Source organism: Eleutherodactylus coqui, chromosome 1 (assembly GCF_035609145.1).
Source record: "Eleutherodactylus coqui strain aEleCoq1 chromosome 1, aEleCoq1.hap1, whole genome shotgun sequence".
NCBI classification, from domain to species: Eukaryota; Metazoa; Chordata; class Amphibia; order Anura; family Eleutherodactylidae; genus Eleutherodactylus; species Eleutherodactylus coqui.
In genome coordinates this window covers 236,389,368-236,409,720 of record NC_089837.1, presented here as the reverse complement: position 1 = coordinate 236,409,720, position 20,353 = coordinate 236,389,368, and the positions used below count along the sequence as shown (strand labels likewise).

General features: G+C 45.0%; 1 protein-coding gene across 1 annotated transcript in view; it reads right to left on the bottom strand.

The window, feature by feature from the left end:
- Window positions 1–1,550: 1,550 nt before the first annotated feature.
- LOC136580098 (amine sulfotransferase-like) overlaps window positions 1,551–20,353 on the bottom strand; it is a 35,274-nt gene continuing 16,471 nt past the window's right edge. The window contains exons 3-5 of the mRNA XM_066580399.1: window positions 17,419–17,513; window positions 16,067–16,247; window positions 1,551–1,681 (exon numbers count right to left, since the gene is read on the bottom strand). Coding sequence (XP_066436496.1) covers window positions 1,551–1,681; window positions 16,067–16,247; window positions 17,419–17,513 — 407 coding nt within the window. The remainder of the gene's footprint in view (window positions 1,682–16,066; window positions 16,248–17,418; window positions 17,514–20,353) is intronic.

Below are 20,353 nucleotides of genomic sequence, written 5' to 3'. Positions count from 1 at the left end.
CGCCTGTTTGTCAGAACACTTTTTGATTTACTCCTCTGAACCCTTCTGTCAAAAAATTGTTTACATCCACTGGAACCCCTTTCACTGGATGTTTTTCCTGGATGCCGGCATTCCCAGTATACTCTCAACACCGCTGCAGTTTGCAGTTTTCGAAATACTAAAGGTATTTAAGACCTGCTGTGTAGTATACTTACCATCTCAGTCTAAATCATCACAGCCGGAAAGGCTGCCGAATGTGCCCATTACATCAAGGCTAAAGAGCCTGTCGGATATCCCTAGTGAAGAGGGCCAAATCGGCTGCTTAGTACCTCTCTCAAACTCCATCCTCATGAAATAGCTTCACTTTATCTGGCTATAGAAATGCGTTCATTGGGGGAAGGGGAGCAGGAGTATTATCAAAAGGCTCCTGAATGTTAGAATGAACTGGCAGTGCAGGTAGTATCCTGACTAATCGGCCAGCATTTAGTTCATAGAGAGATAATTGTTATATAAGCTCAATAGTTTATTTATAGAAATCAGAAGAGAAAACACTTTATTCCAACAGGATAAGTTGAGTGGATAGCTGGTTTGATACATTATGCATGAGATACCCATACCTGATATATAAATAATATTAGATAGTTGTATGTACGACTTTTTAATAAAGGTTATATTTTATTTAATTAGTGAGTTCTTTTTGGTGATAAAAATTTTACAATATAGTCAAAGTACCCAAAAATGGCGCCAATAAAAACTACAGTTCGTCACGCAAAAAACAAGCCCTTATACGGAAAAATAAAAAAGTTATGGTTTCTGAAAAATGCTGATTAAATCCGTCAAAAATCTTTGCGTCCTTAAAGGGGTTGTCTCGAGGCAAAAGTGAAATTTTTTTTTTGCCCAGTCCCCCTTCTAAAGCAAACATTACTATGCACAAGTGTAAATGGCTTTTAACGATGGTTTCTACTCACCATTCTAGCGTTTCAGCAACTTATAAAACTTCTTCCAAAGATGGCCGCCGGTCCTTTCCCAGGGATGCACTGCGGTTTTCTCCCATGGTGCACCGCGGGTCTTCTCCCATGGTGCACCGTGGGCTCTGTGCGGTCCATTGCTGATTCCAGCCTCCTGATTGGCTGGAATCGGCACACGTGACGGGCGGAGCTACGCGATGATGCGTAGAAGGGGGCAGAGCCAGAACGCCGCTCGTGCCCGGACCGACCAGAAGGGAGAAGACCCTTCTGCGCAAGCGCGTCTAATTGGGCGATTAGACGCTGAAATTAGACGGAGCTATGGAGACAGGGACGCCAGCAACGGAGTGGGTAAGTGAATAACTTCTGTATGGCTCATATTTAATGCACGATGTATATTACAAAGAGCATTAATATGGCCATACAGAAGTGTATAACCCCACTTGCTTTTGCGAGATAACCCCTTTAAGCCCAAAATAGGCCATGTCCTTAAGGGGTTAAAGAGATATTAAGAAATTGAACAGCACAGAATTTAGATCTATTTAGACTGAAAGTACAAAATCTTTGTTGATGACCATTCACTTTTATTATGAAGATAACAGAACTCTAAGATGCATCTTCTTCTTTGAGGTCCCACAAAACTTTGATTGGCAGATCTCCCATCTTCTCTTTGTAGACTTTATCAAACATCTCGTTTTGTGCCACCGTCATCATATTTTTCCAATCACCAACAATCCCTGGTAAAGAGTATAAATAAGCTGAGACAGTGGATTTCTATAACAGTATAGTTAAGAAAATCAGATTAAAGTCCACATCCTTACCAGCATCTTATGAAACAGATTCCAGTGACATTTTTTTAGCAAGTGCACTTACAGCCATTACATTTTCCTTCAATAGATGTAATGAACCCTAAGGTCGGTCTCACGTGATCAGATTTGTATTGCGGATTCTGCAATTGGCACCCACGCTGACTTTCCGCGGCAAAAAAAGGCACTGAAAGGCATGTATTTTCAATTTTTCCTCCACACTTGCGAATGCAAATTGCGTATTCTGCGAATGGAAGAAAAATTGAAACCTGCTCTATTTTGCTGTTGAATCTGCACACACCACCTCTATTGATGTCAATGGAAGCATACGAGCCACAGCCCATACGCAATTAACATTGCATATGCACTGCGAGTACCCACATCATCGCTAAGTGGCGGCGTGGGAAATACAAAAAATAAACCCTGTACTGCGTATGATCTCTGCGAGCCTCTGCGGCCATGCACAATACAATAAATTACCAAATGTAGGGTTACTAGCCGGACTTACAGCCAGAGTCTGCTGCGGGCCTCACGCATGCATAATCTAACCAGGTCATGTGAACCCGGCCTAACACAGACATCCAGGGAAATTAAGAGACACTAAATACACAGCAAGGAGAGCATTCCCAGAAAATATGTATGCAATTAGTCTATGACGAAGCATTTGGAAGTATTTCCCTTTATTGTTTAAATGCATTTTACACAATCCAGCAACTTTCTCTTAGTGCTCCACATTCCCACTTGCTGCAGTGACTGCTGTCAATGTTGTATTTTTCCCACCAAGCCTGTCTGTTATTAGAGATGAATAAGGCCACAATCTCAGGCACATCTTGCATCAAACGGCACATGGAGACAAATCTGTCTGCTGACCGATCTCCACGGACAGTGGACATGCATGCCCGATTCTCATCCGTTATGTGGACCAGAATAGGACATGCTATGATTCTTATTTCACATGGACTGTTGGTCCATGTCAGAACTAGCACATATGAAAAGCGTAATAGGAGACAATCCGTCAATGCGCTGTTCATGAAATAAACGGACAGTACACAGACGAGAAATACAGCCATCTGAATGCTGCCTTAGGGTACATGCACATGGCCTTTTTTCCATCTGATCGAAACATCAGTCTAAAAATCATTCGGAAACACTCATTTATTTGAATGGGTGTATGCACTCAGGCTTTTTTTTTAAATCAGATGAATAGTTTGAGTAAAAAAAAACTCCACTTGCCCTATTCTCAGATTTTTGGACAAGAGTAGCACATGCTGATGTGCAGTATCCCACACTTCAGATAGCATACAGATAAAATCTCGTGCAGAAGTTCTTATTCATCCATGTGCAAGTAGCCTGATGCCTTAGAATACCTGCACTTGGTCGAATAAAAAGTTGTACTTGAGATTCCCAAGCATAACTCAGATCGGTCAGCACTCGGACATCTCGTCCCTGTGTTGTTCAATGTGTGGGAGATCACACTTTTCTCATCTGAAAATTGGACAAAAATTTGCCATGCTGCAATGTTTTTACTTGGACTGTTCATCCGAGTTAAAAATAGCCCTTGTGCATACATAATGGGTACTATTTCGGTCCAATTTCCTGGTACAAAAATTGGATTTAAAAAAGGCCTTGTGCATGTATCCTCAGCCTATAAAATGACTATACTCTCCATTGACGTTTCAGACCATAGAGCACTTTGATGTGTTGTAATGTTTAAATCTTGGCAGCCCAACAGTGATTGCTGCTCCAGGAAGATAATTTGCATATTCGCGTATTCCCAATGCATTCTGGGAAGAGTGAAGAGTCACTTTGAGCTGGATGATTGCTGGATCTAGCCATGTCTTGCTGCTCGGAGGAGATCTCCAGAACAGAGATTGGATCTCCGGGAAGATAATTTGCATATTCCCAATGCATTCTGAGAAGAGAGAAGAGTAACTGTGAGCTGGAAGATTGCTTAATTTAGCTGGGTCTAGCTGCTCAGAGGACATTACCAGAACAGAGATCGGAGTTCTAGGAAGAAAATTTGCATATTCCCATTGCATTCTGGGTAGAGTGAAGAGTCACTGTGAGCTGGAACTTAGTAGCATGTCGTACACTATATATCATCACTAGAATTCTTGACTTTTAGAAGTTTGAACATTGACAACAACTTACAACATGGAGGGGGTGAGTAGCCATGTGGTGAGCTGCAGCATATACTACCGTATATGTTTACAAACCTACCAGAGGAAAAGCCATACTTCAGCTGCCGGAAATGCAAGCTTGTTTTTATACTAGAGGAAAATATGTAAAGTCTTCAGGAGAGAACAGCTACATTGAAACTCATTACGGAAGATGAGGATTTTCTTGACAGAGCAGAAACAACTCTTCTGAATATTGAAGAAAAAAAAATGTAGTGTATCTCCAAAAGCCGATGAATGGGTGCATGTGACCCAAAGATACAGGAGGATCAGAAGTCAGTCAGCACCCATCAGGAACAGGTAACAGGCTCTCATGTAGGAGAACAACAAAGAGCTACATCAAGAAATTACTTTTTTCCCCACAAAGTCTAGTAAGTCTATTAAGCACTAAGAATCCTCTTGAATGGAGAAAAAAAGTATTGTGAAGAAGAAAAGGATAGTGCTGGTTGTGGGGGATTACCTATTGTAAGGAACAGAGGCCGCTGTCCACAGACCTGACATAACCTCATGAGAGGTGTGCTGTTTTCCAGGTGCACAAATCAAAGATATGTTTGATAGGCTATCAAGTAGAGATGAGCGAACGTACTCGTCCGAGCTTGATATTCGTGCGAATATTAGGGTGTTCGGGATGCTCGTTACTCGTAACGAGTACCACGCGGTGTTCCGGTTACTTTCAGTTTCCTCTCTGAGACGTTAGCGCGCTTTTCTGGCCAATTGAAAGACAGGGAAGGCATTACAACTTCCCCCTGTGACGTTCAAGCCCTATACCACCCCCCTGCTGTGAGTGGCTGGGGCGATCAGATGTCACCCGAGTATAAAAGTCGGCCCCTCCCGCGGCTCGCCTCAGATGTCTTGTGAGTTAGCTGAGGGACAGTGGTATCGTGCTGGAGCTGCTGTAGGGAGAACGTTAGGAGTGAGTGTAGGCTTCAAGAACCCCAACGGTCCTTCTCAGGGCCACATCTAATAGTGTGCAGTACTGTGTTAGCACTGTATATTTTTTTTTTTTTCAAAATTGGATCTGCAGAGCATTGCGCCCTGCAATAGGGACAGAAGTGGTGGTTAGGCAGGGAGAGTGTTAGCAGTGAGTGTAGGCTTCAAGAACCCCAACGGTCCTTTCTAGGGCCACATCTATCCGTGTGCAGTACTGTCCAGGCTGCTGTTAGCAGTGTTGCATATTTTTTTTTTCTCAAAACCAGCTGTGCAGACCATTGCACCCGGCATTAATACTACAGGGATAGAATTGTGTAGGCAGGGCCAGAAGACATACATTATTCATTGAATAGACGCAGTGTGGCTTTTCCTTTGAAAAACAAGGGAAAAAATTCTATTTCGCCTGCCTCTGACAGTCCTCAGGGCTCTGGGTACGTGTGTGCTGTGTGCAGAACGTTAAAAAAAATCAGACGCAGCCAGCTATGTTTTACTGCAGGCTTGCGCCAATTTTTTTCCTGCATGGGAAATCCCTGATCTGCTGGAGCCAATAACTTTGCATCACTGCAGTGCTGTGACACATTTGCAGGGCCACAACACAGTTATTAAACTTAGTAGTATTCATTGAATACACGCAGTGTGGCTTGTCCTTTGAAAAACAAGTGAAAAAATTCTATTTTGGCTGCAGGCTTGCGCCAATTTTTTTCCTGCATGGGAAATCCCTGATCTGCTGTAGCGAATAACTTTGCATCACTGCAGTTCTGTGACACATTTGCGGGGCCACAACACAGTTATTAAACTTAGTAGTATTCATTGAATACACGCAGTGTGGCTTGTCCTTTGAAAAACAAGGGAAAAAATTCTATTTCGCCTGCCTCTGACAGTCCTCAGGGCTCTGGGTACGTGTGTGCTGCGTGCAGAACGTTAAAAAAAAATCAGACGCAGCCAGCTACGTTTTACTGCAGGCTTGCGCCAATTTTTTTCCTGCATGGGAAATCCCTGATCTGCTGGAGCCAATAACTTTGCATCACTGCAGTGCTGTGACACATTTGCAGGGCCACAACACCGTTATTAAACTTAGTAGTATTCATTGAATACACGCAGTGTGGCTTGTCCTTTGAAAAACTAGGGAAAAAATTCTATTTTGGCTGCAAGCTTGCGCCAATTTCTTTCCTGGCTTGGAAATCACTGGTAATACAGCATGCTGAGGGGTAGGGGTAGGCCGAGAGGACGTGGACGCGGCCCAGGACGCGTAGGCCCAAGTGAGGGTGTGGGCACAGGCCGAGCTCCTGATCCAGGTGTGTCGCAGCCGACTGCTGCGCGATTAGGAGAGAGGCACGTGTCTGGCGTCCCCACATTCATCGCCCAATTAATGGGTCCACGCGGGAGACCTTTATTAGAAAATGAGCAGTGTGAGCAGGTCCTGTCATGGATGGCAGAAAGTGCTTCGAGCAAGCTATCATCCACCCAGAGTTCTGCGCCGTCCAGTGCTGCAAATCCGAATCCTCTGTCTGCTGCTCCTCCTTCCTCCCAGCCTCCTCACTCCACTACAATGACACATGCTCAGGAGCGGGAACACTCCCAGGAACTGTTCTCGGGCCTCTGCTCAGATTGGGCAGCAGTGGTTCCTCTCCCACCAGATGAGTTTATCGTCACTGATGCACAACCATTGGAAAGTTCCCGGGGTCCGGGGGATGAGGCTGGGGACTTCCGGCAACTGTCTCAAGACCTTTCAGTGGGTGAGGAGGACGATGACGATGAGACACAGTTGTCTTGCAGTGAGGTAGTAGTAAGGGCAGTAAGTCCGAGGGAGGAGCGCACAGAGGATTCGGAGGAAGAGCAGCAGGACGATGAGGTAACTGACCCCACCTGCTGTGCAACGCCTACACAGGACAGGTCTTCAGAGGGGGAGGCACGGGCAGCAGCAGGGCAGGTTGCAAGAGGCAGTGCGGTGTCCAGGGGTAGAGGCAGGGCCAGACCAAATAATCCACCAACTGTTTCCCAAAGCACACCCTCGCGCCATGCCACCCTGCAGAGGCCGAGGTGCTCTAAGGTCTGGCAGTTTTTCACCGAGACGCCTGACGACCGACGAACAGTGGTGTGCAACCTTTGTCGCGCCAAGATCAGCCGGGGAGCCACCACCAACAGCCTCACCACCACCAGCATGCGCAGACATATGATGGCCAAGCACCCCACAAGGTGGGACGAAGGCCGTTCACCGCCTCCGGTTTGCACCGCTGCCTCTCCCCCTGTGCCCCAACCTGCCACTGAGATCCAACCCCCCTCTCAGGACACAGGCACTACCGTCTCCTGGCCTGCACCCACACCCTCACCTCCGCTGTCCTCGGCCCCATCCACCAATGTCTCGCACCGCACAGTCCAGCCGTCGCTAGCGCAAGTGTTGGAGCGCAAGCGCAAGTACGCCGCCACGCACCCGCACGCTCAATCGTTAACCGTCCACATAGCCAAATTTATCAGCCTTGAGATGCTGCCGTATAGGGTTGTGGAAACGGAGGCTTTCAAAGCTATGATGGCGGCGGCGGCCCCGCGCTACTCAGTTCCCAGTCGCCACTACTTTTCCCGATGTGCCGTCCCAGCCCTGCACGACCACGTCTCCCGCAACATTGTACGCGCCCTCACCAATGCGGTTAGTGGCAAGGTCCACTTAACTACGGACACGTGGACAAGCACAGGCGGGCAGGGCCACTACATCTCCCTGACGGCACATTGGGTGAATTTAGTGGAGGCTGGGACAGAGTCAGAGCCTGGGACCGCTCACGTCCTACCCACCCCCAGAATTGCGGGCCCCAGCTCGGTGGTGGTATGTTCGGCGGTGTATGCTTCTTCCACTAAAGCACCCTCCTCCTCCTCCTCCTCCTCCTCAACCTCTGTCTCGCAATCTAGATGTGTCAGCAGCAGCAGGACGTCGCCAGCAGTCGGTGTCGCGCGGCGTGGCAGCACAGCGGTGGGCAAGCGTCAGCAGGCCGTGCTGAAACTACTCAGCTTAGGAGATAGGAGGCACACGGCCCACGAACTGCTGCAGGGTCTGACAGAGCAGACCGACCGTTGGCTTGCGCCGCTGAGCCTCCAACCGTGCATGGTCGTGTGTGACAACGGCCGTAACCTGGTGGCGGCTCTGCAGCTCAGCAGCCTCACGCACGTGCCATGCCTGGCCCACGTCTTTAATTTGGTGGTTCAGCGCTTTCTGAAAAGCTACCCACGCTTGTCAGACCTGCTCGTAAAGGTGCGCCGGCTCTGCGCACATTTCCGCAAGTCCCACACGGACGCTGCCACCCTGCAACATCGGTTTAATCTGCCAGTGCACTGACTGCTGTTCGACGTGCCCACACGGTGGAAGTCTACGCTCCACATGTTGGCTAGGCTCTATGAGCAGCGTAGAGCTATAGTGGAATATCAACTCCAACATGGGCGGCGCAGTGGGAGTCAGCCTCCTCAATTCTTCTCAGAAGAGTGGGCCTGGTTTGCAGACATCTGCCAGGTCCTTCGAAACTTTGAGCAGTCTACCCAGGTGGTGAGCGGCGATGCTGTAATCATTAGCGTCACCATTCCTCTGCTATGCATCTTGAGAAGTTCCCTGCAAACCATAAAGGCAGCCGCTTTGCGCTCGGAAACAGAGCCGGGGGAAGACAGTGTGTCGCTGGATAGTCAGAGCACCCTCCTGTCTATATCTCAGCGCGTTGAGGAGGAGGAGGAGGAGCATGAGGAGGATGAGGAGGAGGGGGAAGAGACAGCTTGGTCCACTGCTGACTGTACCCATGCTGCTTGCCTGTCATCATTTCAGCGTGTATGGCCTGAGGAGGAGGAGGAGGAGGAGGAGGATCCTGAAAGTGATCTTCCTAGTGCGTACAGCCATGTGTTGCGTACAGGTACCCTGGCACACATGGCTGACTTCATGTTAGGATGCCTTTCTCGTGACCCTCGCGTTACACGCATTCTGGCCACTACGGATTACTGGGTGTACACACTGCTCGACCCACGCTATAAGGAGAACCTTTCCACTCTCATTCCCGAAGAGGAAAGGGGTTCGAGAGTGTTGCTATACCACAGGACCCTGGCGGACAAGCTGATGGTAAAATTCCCATCCTACAGCGCTAGTGGCAGAAGGCGCAGTTCCGAGGGCCAGGTAGCAGGGGAGGTGCATAGATCGAGCAGCATGTACAGCCCAGGCAGTGCAACAGTCTTTAAGGGCCTGGACAGCTTTATGGCTCCCCAGCAAAACTGTGTCACCGCTCCCCAGTCAAGGCTGAGTCGGCGGGAGCACTGTAAAAGGATGGTGAGGGAGTACGTAGCCAATCGCACGACCGTCCTCCGTGACGCCTCTGCCACCTACAACTACTGGGTGTCGAAGCTGGACACGTGGTCTGAACTAGCGCTGTATGCCCTGGAGGTACTTGCTTGTCCTGCGGCTAGCGTCTTGTCGGAAAGGGTGTTTAGTGCGGCTGGGGGAATCATCACGGATAAGCGTACCCACCTGTCAACCGACAGTGCCGACAGGCTAACACTCATCAAGATGAACAAAGCCTGGATTTCCCCAGACTTCTCTTCTCCACCAGCGGACAGCAGCGATACCTAAGCAATACGTAGGCTGCACCCGCGGATGGAAGCATCGTTCTCTCTCACCATCCAAAACAGGGACATTTCTGCTTCATCAATCTGTGTATAATATTCCTCCTCCTCCTCCTGCTACTCCTCCTGAAACCTCACGTAATCACGCCGAACGGGCAATTTTTCTTAGGGCCACAAGGCTCACTCATATAATTTTTCTAAACAATTTTTATACGTTTCAATGCTCTTAAAAGCGTTGAAACTTTAACTTGAACCAATTTTTCGTTCAACTGGGCTGCCTCCAGGCCTAGTTACCACTTAAGCCACATTAACCAAAGCGATTAATGGGTTTCACCTGCCATCTTGGTTGGGCATGGCCAATTTTTACTGAGGTACATTAGTACTGTTGGTACACCAATGTTTTGGGGCCCTCACCTACAGTGTAATCATAGCAATTTGTATGTTCTTCGCCTGCACTCATGGTACAGAAGTGTGTGTGGGGTTGGCCTACACTTTAGCTACATAAATGTAACTTGGGCCTTTGCTATACTGCAGCTACTGAAATGGAACTAAGACTGCGCTCCCACTATACTGCTGCTTCGGAATTGTTCCTGGGGCCTGTGTAGGCTGCTACTATTACTGAAATGGAACTAAGACTGTGCTCCCCCTATAATGCTGCTAGTGATATGTTAGTGGGGCCTGTCGCTAATGCTACGGCTGAAATGTTACTAATTCTGGGCTCTGCATATACCGCTGCTAATGGTATGTCTCTGGGGTGTGGAAACAGAGGCTTCACAAAGACATGATGGCGGCGAGGCCATTTCCCACCAACGCTGTTACTGTTAAGGTGCATATAACCACGGACACGTGGAGAGGACACGTAGTGCCTCCAAAACATCCCCTGCCACGGCCCACTTAATCCTGGCCACATTCCGAAAACCAACAAAATAAAACCGCGCTACTAGGTCCGCAGTCACCACCACATTACCACCAATGCGGTTACTGTTAAGGTACATATTACCAGTCTGACTGGGGCATGCAGTGTTGGCCGGAGCCCACCTGCATTAAGCACGACATTACTACCTCAGCTGTGTTGGGCAATGCAATGGGATATTTCTATGTACCGCCGGTGGCTTCCTGGCACCCACCCATGCTGTGGGTCCACAGGGAATTATAAATGCATCTGTTTCCACTTGTAAAGAACCCCAGTCAGACTGGGGCATGCAGTGTGGGCCGAAGCCCACCTGCATTAAGCACGACATTACTACCTCAGCTGTGTTGGGCAATGCAATGGGATATTTCTATGTACCGCCGGTGGCTTCCTGGCACCCACCCATGCTGTGGGTCCACAGGGAATTATAAATGCATCTGTTTCCACTTGTAAAGAACCCCAGTCTGACTGGGGCATGCAGTGTGGGCCGAAGCCCACCTGCATTAAGCACGACATTACTACCTCAGCTGTGTTGGGCAATGCAATGGGATATTTTTGTGTATCGCCGGTGGGTTCCAGGGAGCCACCCATGCTGTCGGTCGACAGGGACTTCACAATAGGGAGTTGTACCTGCCTGTGTCTATGAATTAAAAAGCCCGGTCTGACTGGGGCATGCAGAGACACCTTGACAGAATGAATAGTGTGTGGCACATAGGTTCCCCATTGCTATGCCCACGTGTGCAGCTCCTGATGGCGGTGGCACAGGATTCTATTTCTCATTGCTTCTGTACAGCATTGTGGGCTATCGCCCCGCCCCTTTTAAAGAGGGTCGCTGCCTAGCCGTGCCAACCCTCTGCAGTGTGTGCCTGCGGTTCCTCCTCATGGCAGACGCACTTCTAAATAGACATGAGGGTGGTGTGGCATGAGGGCAGCTGAAGGCTGCGCAGGGACACTTTGGTGTGCGCTGTGGGGGGGAGGGGGGGGCGGTTGGGCAGCATGTAACCCAGGAGAAGTGGCAGTGGAGTGTCATGCAGGCAGTGATTGTGCTTTGTTGTAGGTAGTGTGGTGCTTAGCAAAGGTATGCCATGCTAATGAGGGCTTTTCAGAAGTAAAAGTTGTTGGGAGGGGGGGGGGCCCACTGTTGCCGCTATTGTGGCTTAATAGTGGGACCTGTGAACTTGAGATGCAGCCCAACATGTAGCCCCTCGCCTGCCCTATCCGTTGCTGTGTCGTTCCCATCACTTTCTTGAATTGCCCAGATTTTCACAAATGGAAACCTTAGCGAGCATCGGCGAAATACAAAAATGCTCGGGTCGCCCATTGACTTCAATGGGGTTCGTTACTCGAAACGAACCCTCGAGCATCGCGAAAAGTTCGTCCCGAGTAACGAGCACCCGAGCATTTTGGTGCTCGCTCATCTCTACTATCAAGCTTCCACAGTTCTACAAAAAACTACCCATCCGTACTAATACATGTAGGGACAAATGACACTGCAAAAAAGGACTTTGCAACTATCAGCAGAGACTTTAACCCCTTAATGACGTGGCCGCTTTTTTTTCCATTTTCGTTTTTTTCTCCCACCTTCAAAAAAATCGTAACTCCTTTATTTATCCATTGGCGTTGCTATATGAAAGCTTGTTTTTTGCAGGATGAGTTGTATTTTTAAGTGGTGCCCTTTACTGTACCATATAATGTACTGAAAAACCTTTAAAAATTCTAAGTGGAGTAAAATGAAAAAAAAAAACGACATTCCGCCATTTTTCAGTGCGACTTGTTTCTACGGCGCACAAACTGCAACAAAAATGACATGATATCTTCATTCTATAGGTCAGTACGATTACTACGATACCAAACTTGTATAGTTTATTTACTGTACTACTCTTTTTTTTTCAAAGACATTTAATTTTTTTCAATTATTTTCTGCCGTCTTCTGCGCCTAATAGCTTTTTTATTTTTCCGTCGATGTAGTTTTGTGAGGGCTCATTTTTTTGTGGGATGTCTTGTAGTTTACGTTAGTACCAATTCGGAATACATACAACTTTTTGATCACTTTTTATTGCGTTTTTTTCTGGGAGACAGGATAACTGAAAAAGTGCATTTCTGACGTTCTTTATTTTTTTTTCGGACGATGTTCACCGTGGGGGAAAAATAATGCACTACTTTGATACATCGGACTTCTACAGATGCAGCGATACCAAATATGTATTTTTATTTTATGATTTAGATTTAATTATAGATACGGCAAAATTAATAAAATTTTATTGCTCTTATTTTCACTTTACTTTTAACTTCCCCTGGGGGACTACAACTTGCAGTATACTGCGATTTGATAGGCAGTCTGCTAAGGCAGCCCTAGGGCCTTTCAAAAGGCCCCCGTCTGCCATGACACCAGAATTGACAGTGGCATTTAAAGGGTTAATAGCCGTGATCGTCCGCAAGGCTGATTGCAGCTATTGCCAGCTGTTACAGCTGACGCCCACGCTGTATGAATAGAGGTTGCCCCGCAACCTCTCTCTTTATACATACCCTGACGCTCCAGGACGTACCCTTACGTTCTTGGTCGTTAAGGGGTAAAGACCTCGGCTGAAAGTAAAGGAACTGGGAGCACAGGTGGTCTTCTCATCCATCCTGATAGTGGATTACAATGCAATAAGGAGATGGAATAGGATTCGAGAAGTGAAAAACTGTCTACATTGATAAAGCTGTCAGCAAAGATTTGGATCTCTAGAACATGGGATGAATTACCTATATAATGGACTGCTTAATAGAGACCAGTTGCACCTTACACAGACAGGTAAGCATATATTTGGTGGGCACCTTGCTTCACTCATTAGGAGAGCTTTAAACTAGAACAATATGGGAAGGGAAGTGAAAGGCCAGATAAATAAAATACAGCTAATTAATACATTTGAGAACCTTGCTATTAGTAGTGGAAAGAAAGAACAAAGGCAAAACATTCAGAAGGAAAGTAGAGGAGCAAGAGACACCAATCACAAACTAAAATGTTTCTAAACAAATGCACCGAGCATGAGAAACAAACAAGGAGAATTGGAGCTCCTAACACAGGAAGAGAAATATGTTCTCATAGGCATCACGGAAACTTGGTGGAATGATACACATGATTGGAATACAAGGCTTGAAGGATACAACTTATTTATAAGAAACAGACCTAATAAAAAAAGAGGTGTTGTATTGTATGTTAGGAAAACATTCATCTCCACAGTGATTCAAGCTTCAGAGACTGGTAGTTCTGTAGAAACTGTTTGGGTAAGAATACAAGGAGAGAACAACAGTAAGTACACCATTGTAGGCATTTACTATAGGCTACCTGGACAGGCAGAAGAAATGGATGAACCTTTTCTACGTGGCCAAGTTTTTAAGATTTTGTTAAGATAGTTAAGAGACTATTCAGACATTTGTTGAGACTCTCTCTCAGGTAAAAGTATTGCGTTCAACAAATTCCTATCTGCTCTTGCTGATAAAGGTATGCTCCAAAAGGCAGAAGAAAAAACAAGGGGATCTGCTTTCTTGGACCTAATTCTTACAAACAGGGAAGAAATGGTTAAGGAAGTAAGGGTGGCTTGGACCTTAGGAGTCAGTGATCATGCTATCCTTGAATTTTGGATAACAAGGGGAGGAAAACCTGACTCAGACCTCAAGGTTGGATTTCAAAAAGGCAAATTTGAATGGACTCAGAGAGCCTGATTTCTATAGCGGGAATGATCTAACAAATTATTACACAGCATATATGCAAGTACTTGGATGAGAATGGAGTAATTAACCAGACCCAGCATGGGTTTGTAACAAAAAGTCATGCCAGGCTAATCTAATTTCTTTCAATGAAAGCATCACCATCTGGGTTGATCAGGAAAATGTGCTAGATCTTGACTTTAGTAAAGCATTAGACAGAGTATCTCATACCATCCTTATTGAAAAAATTACCAATTATGGGATTGACAAGTCATATGTTAGGTGGATTCATAACTGGCTGAGTGATCATACGTAAAAAGTGGTCATGAATGCCTGCATATCCAAATGGAAGAATGTGTCAAGTGGGGTACAACAAGACTGTCAAGTGGAGTACAGTGTTTAATATTTTTATAAATGATCTGGAGGAGGGAATTGAGGGAAAGCTGATCAAATTTGCCAATGACACAAAGCAAAAAGGGATAGCTAACACTAGAGAAGAGAGAGAGAGAGGATTCAAAAAGATCTACAAAAACTTGAACAGTCGGCAGTGACTAACAGAATGGTATTTAACAAGGAGAGAGAGAAGAGCGAGCCTAGCAATTTCAGACTGGATTGGAGGCTCAGGAGTAGTAACCGCAGGTCTGGTGAATAGTCAGGAAAGAGCCAGGAGTCAGCAATGGCAGGTCTCGGTTTGCAGTACAGATGGATGAGGCAGATAACATAGTCAGAAGGGAAGCCAAAGGCGGTATCAGGAGGTCTGGTAGCAATAGCAGAGTAGCAGGCAGAAGTGAAGCTTGATCAGTCAATGCTGTGGAGTAGAATAATCACGCAAGGAGACAGTGGCAGGGCCAGGCTTTTATTGTGAGTCTTAATCAGCAACAGATAGAGCTAGAATAGGGGCTGGATGGTAGCATCTGGAAACAAGGTCAAGGTATATAGGGGAACCTGTCCATAGACCTGGATGGCTCAGATGAGAAAGCTGCCAGCTGGAGTGCAAGAGGTTCCTGGTTTGATTCCTGACAGAGGATTTAAAAAGATCTAGAAAAGCATAAACAAAGGGCAGCAACAAACAGAATGGTATTTAACAAGGAGAAATGCAAAGTCTTACCTCTGGGCAAGAAAAAAGCACATACAGAATGGAAGGTATTGGGCTAAGCAGCACATGTGAAAATGACTTGGGTATACTAATAGCTCACAGACTGAACATGAGTCAACAGTGTGATGCAGCAGCAAAAAAGGCAAACACAATTCTGGGATGTTTTAAGAGAACCATAGAGTTTAGATCACGTAAGGTAAATACTCTGTTTAGTTCTGGGCACCTCAATTTAAAAAAGACATAGACAAACTGGAGCACATTCAAACCATATTAGGAATGTTTAAGTTGCAGAAAAGGCTGAGAGGAGACTTAATAGCTGTCTACAAATATTTGAAGGGCTGTCACAGTGCAGAGGAATCAGCCTTTTTCCATTTGCACAAGAAAGGACTACAAGCAATGGGATGAAACTAAAAGGGGGCAGACTAAGATTAGATATTAGAGAAAAAACTTTCTGACAGTGAGGGTGATCAATGAGTGGAACAGGTCCATGGGAGGTTGTGAGTTTTCCTTTGAAAGGAATCTTCAAACAGAGGCTGGGCAGACATCTGAATGGCATTATTTAGTGATCCTGCATTGAGCAGAGTGTTGGACCTTATGACCCTGGAAGTCTCTTCCATCTCTACCATTCTATGATTCTTTAAAGGAAAGTTTGGACTTCATTCATTATCAGAATTGTCTGGAAACAGTTTATACCACTCTCCCCATAAACATGCCCAGCCAGCAGTGATCCCAGTATGTTCTCCACATTACTCCTGAGCCGTTATAGCGCATCATTCCTCACAGCCTATATAGAAAGATTGCCAGGGGAACACATCAGTTTAAGTCCTAGATTGGTGGAGATTTAAGAGGTAACTGCTGTTTCTTTTTAATTTTTTTACGTTTGATTTTTTTTCTTCAATTCTCAAACAATCCCTTTCATTTTACTTTACCTTTACGTAGAAAATTTCCTTTAGTATGGTCTAAGAAGTCACTTGGAATGAAAGTGTAATTAGCAAGAGGATCTTCTTTCATGTTCTTAAAAGTTGCTTTTTCCACCACGGTGTCTATGTCTTTCTCATTGAGCTTTATATCCACAAATGTGCATATTTTCAGTACAGCAGATCGAAGGTCCTGAAACAGACATTAATTAATAACCACAAAACATACAGATATGAGAATAAGGCCTTATTCTCACGAATGTTTTATCGCGGCCGAAAATCACGATCATCTGAAGCATTGGATTCCAATGCATTTGTTAAGATGGGCAATTTTCCGGCCTGTAAAATCGGCCGACCGGAAAAGATAGCACATATGCGGCCTGCCGATCAAAGCATTGCAAGTTGTTGTCCCCTCTGGGGATTAAAAAGAAAAAGTAAAAATAAGAATAAAATTTTACAAATCATAAAAAAGTTAAAATGATTCAATGAAAGGCTGTGATTGGTTCCTTGAGCGCTGGCTCTGATTGGTTCCCGAGCACGCGGTTCAGCCAATCAGAGGGAGAGCTTCCTGGAGGTGGGTATTTTCAACTCCCAACCAGGAAGCTCTGCAGGAGAACTTAAAGCAACTGTCGGGGAAGCTTCAGGGGAGATGCGCGGGAAGATAATAGTGTCAGATAGGTGATCTATTTCTTTTTTTATGCAGCTAGGGCTTAGTTTAGGGCTTTTACAGCAGGATTTCCTATTGCAAAAGTTGCATCACATCACACGAAAACCTCGTTTTCGCGCGATGCTGTGCAACACATAGAAAGGCTCCATAGGGAAACATGGGCTACAAAAATTGCGGCTGTATACAGCATGCTGCGATTTTGTAGTCTTTCAATGTCGCAGGCTACAAAACATCACTTGTGTGGAAGAACTCATAGGAAATCATGGGCTCTACATACATGCGATTTGTAGCACTGTGGGAGTGTAACAAAATTGTGAGAGAAAATCATGTATGTGGAAGCAGCCTCAGGCCTCTTTTACAGGGGCCACAAAATCGCGAGATGTGACATCGGTACAAAACGCATGTATGTGAAGCCCATGGTTCCCAATGGGTTCTTTCACATGAAAGATGTTTTGTAGTCTGAAAGAACCCATTGGAAACCATTAGCTGCACATACATGTGTTTTGTAGCCCGTTCGAAAGAGGCCTTATGCTCTTATTGGGCTGAGAATAGAGAATTAGGCATGACAATTGAGACTGATTTGCTGTATTTGGCCATGAAGTCCTAACATAGATGTAAATTCCAAGTGGATGCTATAGTTGTCAAATTCACTTTATATACTGCACAGCTTGTTATCATCTAATAAACCAATAATTACCTTTTTCATTTCCTCATATTTCAAAAATAGTATGTTAAAATCTTCTTTGTGCGTGTACCAGCCGCTAATATGATCAAACCACGAACCACCTATGACTGTAAAATAAGATTAAATGTATCATTATAAATGCAGAAAGTTTTCTAAACTTTGTGAATCCCTTTTACTTTAGAGCTCTGTATGGTTTTAAGGGCCTAATGTGTTTGATTTTCAAAGTGCAGATTTACTTTTGCGGTTTCTGTCATTAGAGTGATAAGTGACAAACTTCTGATTGTCTTTTTGCTTGCAAGTACTATTACTGATACTGCAGATGTGCAGACGCCTGGTCTGAATAAATCCCCTTCCGTCCATCGGTCGGCAGACGCCTAGTCAGAATTAATTTCCTTATGTCCATTGTTGTGCAGATGCCTGGTTTGAATTAATTCCCTTCTGTCAGATGGTGTGCGGACGCCTGAATCCAGGTCTTATTTGCTGTTGCGTGTTATCCTTATCTGTCGTGCATGAGAAACATGTGGACATCTGTATGTTGAGTACCTAACCTATGTGGCTTATCTTACATCTGTCTAGTTCTGTCCTCTTTTCTTCTTTCCATCTAGGGACAGACTAGGCCCTTAGGTGCGAAGCACAGGGTCATTCTGTCAGGAAGATAAGACTACCTATAGATTGAGGGGCCGCTTCCTGTTATATGTCTTGGTGTGACCCTTTTACTATTTCATTTGTGCAGGCCAGGTGGATAAATTTGCATGAATGTAACACCACATAAGTTGCTGGAGACATGGAACACAGAAGTAGAGAGTCAAAGACCTGGCTGTTAGAGATATTGGTGAGTGATTTACTGTCTCACTGTTACTGGAATCACATCTACACTGCTCAGTCCTGCTGTACAATATTCTTTCATAATGATGTTATTTCTCTGTGTGTGCTATAGAGAGTTAGGGTACAGCATCTGTTTTCTCCATGTGCAGTCCATATAGAAATACTGTAGCAGCAGTATTTTCCTGCAATCTCAAAGAAAACTGAAAAGTACAGATACAGCCTGCAGTGGGGAAAACTGCTGATAAACACAACTCAATAAAAGGTCAGATATAGTGTTATAGCTTATGAACACACAGCAGCTTATTCTGAAAAGTCACCCATAAAGCTGGGCAAGCTTTAAGGAGAAACTGAGAGAACTCAGTGATTGTGGTCAGACTAAATTTTTAGGCATCTATCAATGGAGAAGAGTCTGTCTGGATTGGCTAGGGACTAGAAAGCTGGGTGCATGTGCTGTCTCTTTAAGTGGTTGAGTGTACACTAGATTTAAGCGAACGTACTCTTCCAAGCTTGATGCTCGTTCGAGTATTAGCGTACTCGATCATGCTTGCTACTCGAGCGAGTATCACGCCGTGTTCGACCCCGCCCCAGCTTCGGCCCCTCTCCGCTGTGACGCTGCGCACGTCAACAGCAATTTTTTGGCTGGCTGGGCGGAGGAGAGAGAGGAAGAGGGAAAGGGAGAGAGAGAGAGAGAACCCATTTAAAAAAAAGCTTCGCACCCGGCGGGTCCCATACAAAAATGCTTGAGTCTCCCATTGAAGTCAATGGGGTTCGTTACTCAAATAGAGCTCTCAAATTTTACAAAAAGCTCGACTCGAATAACGAGGACCCGAGCATTCTAGAGTACACACATCCTACAAGAAGCAGTTACCCTAGACTGAGAAGAAAAAGGCCATGTCATCTGTTGCAGCTGACGGATGAGCTGCAACTGCTAGGATAAGGAGGTGAGGGAATTCAATAGCCATGGTCCCGATTCATCACACAACCTTTGTAGTACTTAATAAGAAACAGGGCACCTGTCCCATCAGTAAACTCTTGTGATCGTATCATCAGGGAAGCATCAGCAACACAACTTCCATAATTTACGGTGGTCTCTGTACACAACCACAAAAAAAAAGTGCAAATGTTCCAATATAGAAAAAGGAAGAATGGAAGTAAAGTTACATAATGGAGAGATATTCAAGATTAAACAACGTATGACCTGTTGTGTTAAATCAGTCATTTATATGCTGGAATGCCTCTGCAGAACAAGATATATAGGAAGTACCATTAACACTCTCGGGGAAAGAATTAATAATCACAGGAGCAACATTAAAAAAGGTTATATGAAACATAGTGTATCTAGGCACTTTTCACTGCATCACAACAACAATAGTGAATGACTCAGGGTCACTCCTTTTGAATTCATACACTCCAAATCCATACAGCATTTAAGAGAAAAGGAGATGTATTGGATATTTAGAATGAATACTCTCGTACCGAATGGCCTTAATGAAATATTGGAAAAATTATAACTATAGAATAATTACATCAATAACATTTATCTGTATATAAAGAGGCCTTTTGATATCTATACACTAATATATGGGATATGAACTTTTTCTGTACATTCAACAAGGGAGTAGGGTGAATTTTATATCTATGAACATATGTTATGTGAATAATTTTATTCCATATAATCTTTTATATTTATTAGCAAATGGTTTATTACTTTTATCGATCAATCACAAATATGTATATAAATCATTAAGAACAGTAACAATGATCCTCATTGTTTTAGGAAGTATAGGAGATTTTTTTAAATAATATTTATGATTACATCTCTTTTTATATGATATTGCATTTTTATCAGTAGGGGTTAACATAAGCAATGGGATGGGCAATGAACGCTTAAGGGCTATGGCGCTCATGCAGCCACATTCTATATTGGTAGTGAAATGATTGTTTAGTAATCTCATTTATAACTGCCCCATAAACCGACTATCTTTCCTCCCCCTCTGAATAGTCATCCAGCAACCTATGGTTAAGTATTCAGCATTCCAAATCTGCGCTTCAATCGCCGATCACGTGATATGGTAGCCGCCGTGACGTCATTATGTCACGACGCCCCAACGCTGATATGTAT